General features: G+C 30.7%; 1 protein-coding gene across 1 annotated transcript in view; it reads right to left on the bottom strand.

The window, feature by feature from the left end:
- Positions 1-7,677, bottom strand: part of LOC126769835 (uncharacterized) — a 43,996-nt gene extending 36,319 nt beyond the window's left edge. The window contains exon 1 of the mRNA XM_050488715.1: positions 7,350-7,677. Within this exon, the coding sequence (XP_050344672.1) occupies positions 7,350-7,446 (97 nt within the window). The 5' untranslated portion in view covers positions 7,447-7,677. The remainder of the gene's footprint in view (positions 1-7,349) is intronic.
- Between the last annotated feature and the right edge of the window lie 4,454 nt (positions 7,678-12,131).

The raw sequence follows: 12,131 nt of genomic DNA, 5'->3' as shown, positions 1-12,131 counted from the left end.
TTGAGTTTTTCTGTCGAAAATTCTCAGTAGCAGCCCGCAGTCTGGAAGTGTGTACACTCCCGTGCCTCGGAAAGCACGTAAAGCCGTTGGTCCTGTGCCTGAACTCTTTCCGGTTGTGTTGGATTGCTGTCACATCGGATTATGAGAATAAGGGAATAGAGAGTGCACCTTTGTTTGCGCACACACTTGTGCACTATAATGTCATCTAACGTGTAATACGTCTGAAGTAATTTAAAGGCATGTATCTTTGGTAGCCTGCAATGGAATTATATGACAGTTTCAGCAGCAAATATTTTTTTATTACCAAGAACTAGAAGAAGTAAACGTGTACCAAGTTATTAAATAATGTTACATTGTAGGTAGTAGTTTAAAGTTCAGCATTTGTTAAGGTTTACATCAGAATCAACAAATTAGATGACGTAGCGTGAAATAATATTTTCTCGTAAATTAAATTGGCATTTGATTCCAGAGTAAACATCGTTCGTATTATACAATCTTATGAAGCAAGGACAATTATATGTCGCCGGTTTCAGAGACAAAGTCAACAGTTATATTCTCATGCATTTTGCTAATGCGTTGTTCACCTTTAAGGTCACGTGGATTGAGGTCGAGAATTGTATCAGATTATCAATACACATTTGCCACTTGACGCACGCAATTAACGAACTTATTTTAAACATAGAAATGACTAATTCTGCATAATATTGTATTCGTTACTAACGTTGAATTTCGATCGGTCAATCGTAAATCTCTCATACGATTGTACTCAGATTGTTCGCATGTAGGTAAAACAAATGTCATTAAATTATAGGACTATTTTATAATTGTTTAAAGTACTTCCGTATATACTATTCTACATATACTATAACACAAAACTTCATATTATTTTAATATTTTAAGTTATTTAATTTTAGAATATAACATAGACAATAGACACAGACATAGACAATACTATAAAATAGAGCGTACAAATATTTTAATTTTAAATGTTCTTCGACCTTTCAATGTTGAATTATCGATTAATAGTTTCTAAAATCGGTAATTGTAATGCGTGGTTTGTATTAGATAGCAAAATAGTTTTTTGGTGGAAAAAAGAAAACGTGCATGCGATTAGAATAGAATACATGATTAAAAAAGTGAAAATCGACTTTCGATTTCTATTTTAAAATGTATGCATCACAACATGATTTAAAAAAAGTAATCCAGCGTAAAAGTGAAAAGTCTAACTCTCGCGCACTATAAAATAAATTGAAAACGTCAACATTTAAAAATACAATTATTTATACTTTTTTTTCGGTCTGTGAACAACTAATTTCTTTTTTTTTATTATATTACAAAATCATAAGTGATATAGGTATGATTCTGTCTTTTCATGTTAAGGTATTTATGGCATTTGTTTGTGAAATGAGTTATTCGCCATTAATGGTAAGTAGAATTGGGCCATTGAATAAAAACTAACGATCTGACTCCCTAAACGGCTTTATAATCATTCTTAATTAAATGAATACTGTTTTTTTTTGTGGTACGACATCCACAGTTCAACATCTATATTCATTATTTTTTAATAGTTAAAAAACTTGTACAAATATTTGAAATAGAAAATGTTTGATATGGTTCGAGTTATTTTTACCTCAGCGATGGTTGGAACTTGTTCTTTTTTCGTATTGGCATTCGTTTTTTTTTTAACTAATAACGTATACTTGTAGAAACTTGAAGGAACTGATCTCAAGATAATTAATTAGTTTAGTTCAAACTAGGCGTATAATGTAATAAAATGCTATAGACCACATCAGGCATTTTTGAGCAATGATTTGTCACGAGGTAGAATAATAATTGTATATTATATCAATCAATCAATCAAATAATTCTTTAAGGAGGCTCATAACTTTTGAATCGTCATATTACAGTATTGAATTCAATATAGAGCTACCACCGGCTCGGAATGTAGATTCTATCGAGAAGAACCGGTAAGTAGTAGAGTAACTACTCTTTTTCACCCTTTTACTTATGGAGTCAATCATAAATAAATAGTATAAGTTTGTTTTATTGTATTTTGTTATATTGGATTGCCAGTTAAATAAATATAATACATTAAAATATAGATCGCCTTTTGAACGTATTCCTAGATTATATACTTGATTTAACTTTCATCGATGAACAATAAAGAGTATTCCTAAGTGGAAACTATTTTCGTATAAGTTTTGAAAATAATTGTTTAATTTATTCCATTATACAGTACTATTTGATTCCTAAATAAAAAAATATATATATTAAAAACCTAATGCTGACATAACTGTGTCACAGTTTTAATTAAATATATTTCTTATTATTAAAGTTAATAATAAATTATAAAAAAAAAAATAACATAAGATGCATGTTTAATTAATTATAAAAATTTTAATTAATTTATAAAAAATTGAGATAAACATATATCCCTTTTCATATTTGGATACATTTCTTTAGACTTGATTTTTTTTATTGATTATATTAAAGCTCCTCAATAGAAATATAATAATAATAATATCCTGGGACATTATTCATACACGGCCATCTGATCCCAAATTAAGCAGAGCTTGTACTTTGGAAACCAGACAACTGATTTACTACATATACTACTTTCTTTTGTAAATACATTCTTATATAGATTATTTCACCCAGACTCTGGACAGACATGTTCATGCACACAAATGTCTGTCCTGGGTGGGAATCGACCCACAACCTCCGGCGTGAAAGGCAAGTATCTACCAACCACGTCAACCGTTCAGTCCAATACAAACGATAAAAAAGAAAATTGATTTGAAAACTAAAGAGAATAAGTTACTAAGCTGTTTATTTCACTGTCTGTATATACATATATACATAAGTGTAGTTTGTATTATATGCATATTTTATATGATTAAGCGTGGTTGTATCATGAACTATAAATGTATATACATCTTTTATTACTTTAAGCTATGAATTTAGGAATCGCAGCAGTAATCACAAACGTCAACGAAACTGGCATACCGAAACGGGGATAATACAATAGCGATATAGCGCGAAACAACATATATGTATGTAAAAACTAGTTTAATTATTATATATATTTCAAAATATCAAATTAATATGCTCTTTATATTGCGGCAATGAGGTTGCGCAACTATTATCAAATATTTTCTTCACGGCCGCAGACACAGGGCTGTTTCCATTTACTTTTATGACCCGTTAATTATAAAATTTTATTACGTTCACATAACAATGTAATTTTTTTACGTAATAAAAAATAAACAGATCATAAAATTAACGTTTTAGTCTATGCCATAATAGAATTATATATTATAATAAAAAATCATATGTATTTATGTACAATATTTGGATAACTTAAAATAGATTCTACATCCTCGGCATTGTACGTTTACAATTTTCAATAACTATTTTATGGCATATCAAATATGTCACATAGCTTAGAATACTTAGACTTTAATCGAAGCTCACGGGTTCAATTCTAGATTCAAATTTTATGTTTATATTTAGCTTGTGTCGGAAGTAATTTTGACATATATATTTATATCTGTTAAATTACTTCCGGTTACGGGATCTAAGATGGTATGACCCTAAATTTTGTAATTACATTTGCTCACTCACAATTCAAGCCAGAATACAGCAATCGCTGTTTGGCGTTTCAGTAAGTAATGGGTGGTGGAGAAATACAAATATCATAACTACTTTAATTATGTTACAAATACAACTCATGTTATTAAAGAAATAAGCACGTGTAATCATATTAGCGCCACAGTGTGTTAAATAGACCCAAAATAAATATAATTATAAAATAAATTGCACTTCTTTGTAATAATTTACGATCCGTTGTAAACGAATCGGTTGAAATTCATTAGTTATGAGAGCAGAAACGTAATAAATAAGCGCTTACTTAGCGTGCTCGTATCGTTCAATATAATACAAGTGAATAGCAATCAATCAAACCATATCGATTAATTTAAAGTTTCTCCTTCCGTATCATTAAACGTAAAATAAATATTTCAATAACTATTATACAAATTGGGTTTTAATTTCCGATTACCTGATACATATTATGTTGATATTCTAGTTATAACATTCAAGCCAGACGCACACAGTGCTACACATCGATTGTATTCTTGATAGATTTTATGAAAAAGTATGTCGGTTTGATATTATTTTAACATATCGAAATCGATATCGATCAAGAAATATCGATATTTCTATCGATACAAAATAAATCACGTGTTTGTTATATATAAGTAATAAATAATACTTATACATAAGTAGTAAATAATACTTCTTATTCGGGTGCGAGTGCCAATTCTGTACGGTCCGAATTTTTTAATTCATTGCAAACGAGGAAAATATTGCGAACAATTAGGGCGTGTTGTTTCGTTATCACGTACGCTAAATTACAACTTGTTTTTGGATTTAATTCAAAACCGGTACACTTGCGAAATTAAGCAAATGAAAACGATTCACTTATATACTATTTTAACACCTATATTGAACGAATTATATAATGTGTATGTCAATTATGTTATGTGTTTTTTTATATGAGCGTGGATTTTTTGCTCCATATTACATTACATAAAAATGAAGCATCTTTATTATGCAAAAATGGTGAATTGATTGATTGATGAAATATAGTAAGAGAACACGAATAAGTTATTTGTTAATTTATATATGAAAGCTACATAGCCTTGTTAACAAACGCTTAGTTACCGTTTTTTTAAGCAAAAAGATTTGAATGACTTGTATCATTTGAAAGGCACTGTGGCATATATGGGCCAAAACTGTATGACGTTAAAATTAGATTTCATGTCATTTCAACCTCAAGCAATACTAGTATTAATTGACTAGGTCATTCAAAATATTTTATTTTTTATTATTAAATATTAATGAAAAGACATGTTATAAATAATGAATTTCTTGTGTTTGGTTTGAGAGCTTCTGGTTTTTTAAGCTTTATATATTGTATATATATATATATATTTCTATAATTATTGACATCGTCTTTAAACATTTTTAACTGTAAATAATAACTCAAATAATAATTGTTTGAATAAAAAAAATATATTAAAATGTCTAAAATGAAATGTTTACTAAATTTTAAATAAACACTGTTTAATTGTAATGGGAAAAAATTATAAACCTATAATTATCACGAACTAAGTAGATCAAATTTCAAAACACAATTTGAACGTACATTAAGTAATAGGTATAGGTTCAGACACTCAGCAACGGCAGCTATTAACATATGTTATGTATAATATGTATTTTTATTATCATTTAAAAAGTTGCATATTACGTAGAGAGAAATTTTAATATGTGTAAAGTATAAGAAAACGTTGTAATACATTAAATATAATTCTTATTTTTATTGCAACAGTTTTGACGATCGTATGGCTATAAAACCGGTAGTTGATTAGCGCGGTCCGGATACAACACACGCATATTCATATGCAGTAAAGTATTTTACATACTCATGGGAGTTCATGGAAAACTCATATTAGATAGAAAATGAGATAAACGAGAATATTTTGTTTTTAGATCGATTTACAAATTACTATAAGGTTGTTAATGTATGCAGAGTCATTACATTTTAATAAGTGTTTGCAAAAAAAATGTTGCCAGAAAAAAATATTTGTAAGATTTATGAAAGTATAGAATAAAAAGATAGGTAATTATTTATATTATTACTTGTACACATAACATGTATACATATTATCGAGTTTTTAATTTTTAAATATATTAATTGTAAGCCTGGTATAGATATAAAATATATATATAATTATATATTGACAATGAAATGATTCCGGTTGTAGCTACATGTTAATTAACCGTGTTCGAATAATAGCACCTACTTTCATTTGTATTACGATGGCTTTATATAAGACCTTTTTTAGTCCCAGTCGAAATTGCATTAATCGAAAAAAAAGTTATTGAACATAATGAAACCTGTTTAAATAAATTATAGATAACATATTTATTTACTTTTTAGTAATTGATATTTTTGTTATCATTAATTACCGACGATTTTTCCCTTAATAAAAAAAACCGTGTTTTTTGTTGACGTTACCATTGTAATTAAATAACACTTTATATTATTTTAAAATAATAAATAAAAGATAATAAAGAAGTTTTTATATTACCATTTTTATTACATTAATTAAATATATGTATTTAATTTTTTTAATTATTATTGCGTCATATTTGGCATTTTCATTTAATTTAATATTTTAAACGCAATATTTAAAAATTGCATTTAATTTTTTAAATGAATTATTTCATTCTCGATTTTAAAATAGATCTTACTGGAGAAGGTACACAAGACCCGCCACTAGATGAAAAGTCAGCCATATTAAGTAAATAATTGATAAAATTGCGCCTGTATTTTTGACTATTTTGTTAAATTAATTTCCTTAGAAGCCAAACTAATAATTGTGTGTATAATTATGCTGTATTTATTATTTCATTAAATAGAAAATGTTAAATAATTTCAAGGTCACAATCAAAATTTAGTTATGGTGTTTGGACATGAAATGCATTCGAAGTTAGCAGTACAGCAGTCGAAGACGATTGCTATCATAAGTTCTACAAGGCATTAAGTGTGTCATATTAAATTTTTTCATTTCTACACATTTCATCATACATAATTTTTGGCGTTTTCTAAACGAATTTCTTACCAATGTGTACAAAATTACCTAGGTCAACACATTTCCTTATACGAGTATATATTTTTTGTTATATAAATCGATATGGACAGTAAATTATGATTACTTATAGAGTAATTTAGATTCTTAGCCGTTATACACTTGGCCTCGAGAAAATATAGCTTCAAGAGCACCACATTACGGTACATTAAATTGAAAACATTAAATAAAGCTTAAAGATATGGTGGTACATTTATATTTATTTGTAAAATATAATTAAAATATACGCGAAAAAAAATCAAACAAGTGTATGTTTTTTGAAAGTGTTGATGAAACTGTTTTGTTTACGAGTGCGTTGACAGCGCACTGGTCCGTCGATTCGAAACCGGATCATATGATCAGTACGTGGTTCGCCACGGGCATAATTCATAACGTATCGAATTTATTCAGGTCAAAGGATTATTTAACGCAATATCTCCAATCATGCATTGTGATTTATTGGATGCTAAGGTAAATGATTGAAAGCGATTTATTGGCTGCGTTAATCGATATTTGAACAGCTTGTTTAACAGTTCCGTTCAATGTTTAATAGTTAAAAATATTATGCAATATTATTATTAGTATTTTGTTGAATATTTTTGTATTGTGTATATTTATGATGAAGAATTATTATTATAATAGAATGTTATTTACCTTTTTTCCGCTTGGGTAGCACTCTCACACCAAATGCAAGTTCAGTCACAAGGCACAAGGACAGAGTCAGTAAACAGTATCTCGCACTGCACCCCATAGTTACACAGTCTTATTGCCCTTTTCTAATATTATGATAAAGGCACTGTAGTACCGCGCATTTGTTACACGTGTTGGTAGAGCCTAATCCGAGCTGGCGTGAGAACACGCACGAACGCACCCACTTTGAAAAAATTACGGAGCCGATGCACGCCCGGCGACACGGTGCGAACGAGTGAACCGCCCGACTACCCTATATTTTGACTTATAGCAATTTGGCAGTGCGAAATCCACTTGTATATAAAACCTTTCGCCGGCTCGGGGCGGGCGGTCATTGGTTGTGCGGAGCAGTGTACGCGAAGGTGAAGGGAGATGGAAGTGGCACCCCCCACGCGGCGCGAGGAGGGGACAAGCCAGGGTCGGCAGACACTTTTGCTATCGTCGGCCGCCACGGTACCTATCATGCTGCACAGGCTTTACCGTTGTACCCTGGTTACGTCACGTCACGTGAAACTTGCTAGCGCTCATTTGATAAGACAATTTGGCAAAAAAAAAATCATATTTATTAACAAAATCACTTTTTCTTTTCGTTTAAATTTTACCTTATTACCTAATTGTGGATAAGATTTTTTTCGTAATATTTTATTTTATTTATACAATAGGTAGATAATATTTGAAATTTTAAAATGATAATATTTAGAATTTATAGTTTACTAATTTTTTTATAAGCATATGAAGGTTACTTTACAACATATACATACAAGTCTGAGATAACGAAATAATTCTTAGAAATATCAACATCGTCGACCTTATGTATAAGGCATATATGATATGGCATAATGTTTGTAGTCTTATCATTATCTTTTGCCCATGAAGTTTATATTTCCTATAAAATGCTTTATTGCCCTTCTTAAAAATAGATAAATAAAACAATTACATGGTTAATTTATTATTGTTTATTTATCATTAATTATTATTGTGTTTTAAAAAATACCCTCATATAAAATATATCAGTATCAATACCCTCTGCACTGGCTTATAAGCTGGACAGCCCTTTCTGGAGAATTTAGAATGATACATACATTGATGCCAAAAGGCGGTAGTAAAGTAAGGCATGAGTAGTTTTTAAGTAATTGTAGACATAATTTACTTAATATTTTCCTAACATAGGTTAAGTTGCTTTGAAATAAAACATTATTGAACAACAAAAATCAAAAATTTGCAAATAAAAATATGTTTCATGTGATTTGAAAGAATAAAAAAATCTTAATTAAAACGATTTTATAACTATCACTTATCGCAAATATTATTATGTAAACGAGCTTATTGGTCAACCAAAGTATTTGCATATGTAAAAAAACAATTGCTTGTAAGATTATTTAAACGTATCGCGAAATAAGTGAAGAGAAAAATAAGGCGGAAATTATCTTAACGATGATGTAATAAGTGGAAGCAGTAAAAGATGCGTGAGCGCATGTTATGAATATACCGTTTATACTAACAGATATATTATAATGTAAAGTAATCTCTTATTGGTCTAGAGGCTAACTTGCATGGATGCAAACTCGGTTTTGAATAGTATATTGGGACAGCAAAAGCTTTTTTTTCTGTTAAAAAATTCTCAGCCAGCCAGTGTTAGTTTTCCAAGCTGATAATCATTAACCTTGGCTGTAAGGCCCTTAATCCTGCGTCCGTTTTCTTTCCAGTCCTGTCAGATTGTCATTCCATATCCTTCATTTACAATCTTTTGTTTGGTATTCCAAGGAATTGAACGAAAGTAAAATTAAGAAATATAGTTAAGGCTGAATCATGATATCAAGAGTTTTTTTCTTATTATTAATAAATCTTTTGATTTATAAAACAATGCTAATGTTAGAACCAGGTTAGGTTAAAGTTTAATAATTTTTTTCTAATTTTGCTAAATATCAATAAAGCATAATTTGTAAAAAAAACTTTGGTAGTATTGAAGAAAAAAGTTAAAAATGAAAGAGTAATAACTTTCTCGTGTGATGTCGAATCGGGCGCGTTACGTTCCGCTCTAAATTACCTTACGTTTATAATGAAATAGTAATTAAATTTATTTAACCATATAATATGAAAGTGACTTAACTTTATTATTTAAATAAATATTATTGCTGTTGTAGTTGATATTGTTACTGCTTCGTTAATCTAGTGGTTATGTGTACGTTGGAGGTGTGCCCCGCGTGGAGTGCGGAGAGGGAGATCCTGGTCCGTGAAGTCGGACAAGACCTGTCCCTGCGAGCAATCGTGTCGGCGATGCTTCGCAGGGAATCAGCGTGGAGGGCCGTAGCCTCCTTCTGTGAGACCGTCATGGTTCAGAAGGAGACGGCGGAGCGGGAACGGGAGAGGGCCGATCCTACTCGGCGGAGACGACGACGGCGTCGTCTCGGCCCTCCCATAGCCCAGACGCCCGGGGCTTAAAAGATAGGGCGTAACCCTGGGGCTGTGGATGCGTGAGGTGGGGGCTTCACGTGTCCCATTTCAGACGGCCCTGTGGAGGACGGCAGCCGTGATGACCTCGAACTGCCGTACGCACTAGCGAGGAGTGTGGGGGGGCGAGATTCATCCCCTGATGAGAGCTCCGCCGAGCCACGAGTGGAGCGAATAACGGGAGAGGCCGCGGATGCGTTATATAAACACGATCCCACAGCCTCTCCGATCCGTGCTGAGGACGGCCATCGCAGTGGTTTTAGTGGGTAAGAATCCCACATAACCCGGTTCCACCCCCATAGACCCGGGTACCTTTCTGAAGGCTTCCACTGCGAGAAAAAAAAAGTGGTTATGTGTAAGGCCGTTGATCCCGAGGTTTTAACCCCAGGTCGGGCCCATAAAAGTTATTGGCTTTTTCTTTCGAATAATCTCAGTATCAGCTGGGATTCTTGAAGTTTGTGTACAGCTCTGTGGCTCGGAAATCAATTAAAGCCGTTAGTCCTGCGCATGAATTCTTTCCGGTCGTGTCGGAATGCCGTTCTATCGGTTTATGAGAGTAGAGCATATTAAAGTGTTTTATAATATAATAGCAAGCATTTTATATTTTTTCTTTCACATAAAGTCGAGACATACTAACAATAACTGTTATTTATAGTTCTTCAAAAAGATTAATTTTGTGTTATGCCACTATCAGATCTTAATAAAATCGACTATTTTACTAGAGGTATAAATTCTGATTGATTCTTAAATTTATGAATAACAATATTCTAAGCAATAGGAACTCATTAAAAATCTTTACAATGGATATTAATTAAAATTATAATAAATTTAAAGTGTATTTTGAAATGAATAAACTTGCAACGAACCTCAAATATGGTAGCGACTATATTATATGTATGTACCATAATTAAATTAAATGTACTCAATCCGATGTAATACTGGTGTATTCTTATAACTCGAAAATGTGTTATTTTAATAATAAATAATTGTCTCATTATTATACATCTTCTACTTTTCAACTAATAAATAATTATCTAAATAACTTCACTACGGTTTTTTATAAGAACAATTACAAGTCTCCTGTTATTAGTTAGTATAGAAGAAATCTATCAACACCTAAGCGATGATAAATTACTTATCTATGATGTAGGGTACGTCATTCCTTGTATATATTATACTTGTATATATATATATATATATATATATATATTAACAACTTTTGTCACCGAGAATCTTGATTTCGTACTTATTAAATATGTAGGTTAGATTTGGTATTTGTGTAATACAATAACGTTAAATTAGTCTATAAAGTCTATAAAGTTATAGTAGTCAATATTCTTAATCTAAAGTGGATAAAACTGTGACGAGTTGTATAAGTTACAATACTTTATGCTAAAACATTCGAAACGCGTTGCATCTTCTGCTAAGAGTTTTATGTATATTGGCTTAGTTGTTTCTTCAGTTAGGCATTACAAAAAACATGTCTTCTCATCGTTCTTCTCATCGTTTACTATATAAGATAATGTATAGACAAAGCGTGTTTATGACATGGGAGTGCTAAATTAATCTTCTTGATTGGTTTTAAGGCTGAATTAGTTGAAAACAAGATTAGTACATTTAGATCAAATATACATATATTTTTTAAATAATGTCGTATTACATTTTCCTGCAAAGTGATGACATGTGAAGCGCGTTCGTGTGTTAAAAATTGTCTGTGCTGTGAGCTGCTTAAAGGGGTTTAGCGTTATCAAAATAACTTTTGTTTGTGTCTCATTTTTGAAAGATTGATTCCCCCCGCCCCATACATTGCTTTACCCCTAAACGATTTTAAAAGAAACGACTAATCGTAAGCTATGGCAGGCATAAGTGTCATATAAAAATGGTTTACACTTTACTTCAATAACAAAATACTTTTTGAGTATTTCTGAATTTTGCTTGGGGGTATGTCAAAAATGATATGGTGATCCAGTTTCAATTTTTAATAACCTTGTTCCTAAAGGATAGCTTTAGACATTTTTTGTAATTATATAAAAACTATGGTATCTTGTTTCAAATACTAGTAGAATCTAGTATCTTTCATTAGATTTTCATTAACATTAGTATAAATAAAAGTCACTTAGTAATCAAGTCATTTAGTAATCAAGACGGTGAAATAATATTTAATATTACGATAGCTATTTCTTCTCCTGCTGCATCAACCTTAGTGTTTTTTCATATTCTTCAGATTTCACGTATAAGTATATAATATTTAGAAATCACGAGATATACTTTCAATTCGCATTCTTATCATATAAA

The sequence above is a fragment of the Nymphalis io genome, chromosome 8 (genome assembly GCF_905147045.1).
Source record: "Nymphalis io chromosome 8, ilAglIoxx1.1, whole genome shotgun sequence".
Taxonomy (NCBI): Eukaryota; Metazoa; Arthropoda; class Insecta; order Lepidoptera; family Nymphalidae; genus Nymphalis; species Nymphalis io.
The sequence above is the reverse complement of the archived record's forward strand: the minus strand, read 5'-3'. Positions and strand labels throughout refer to the sequence as shown.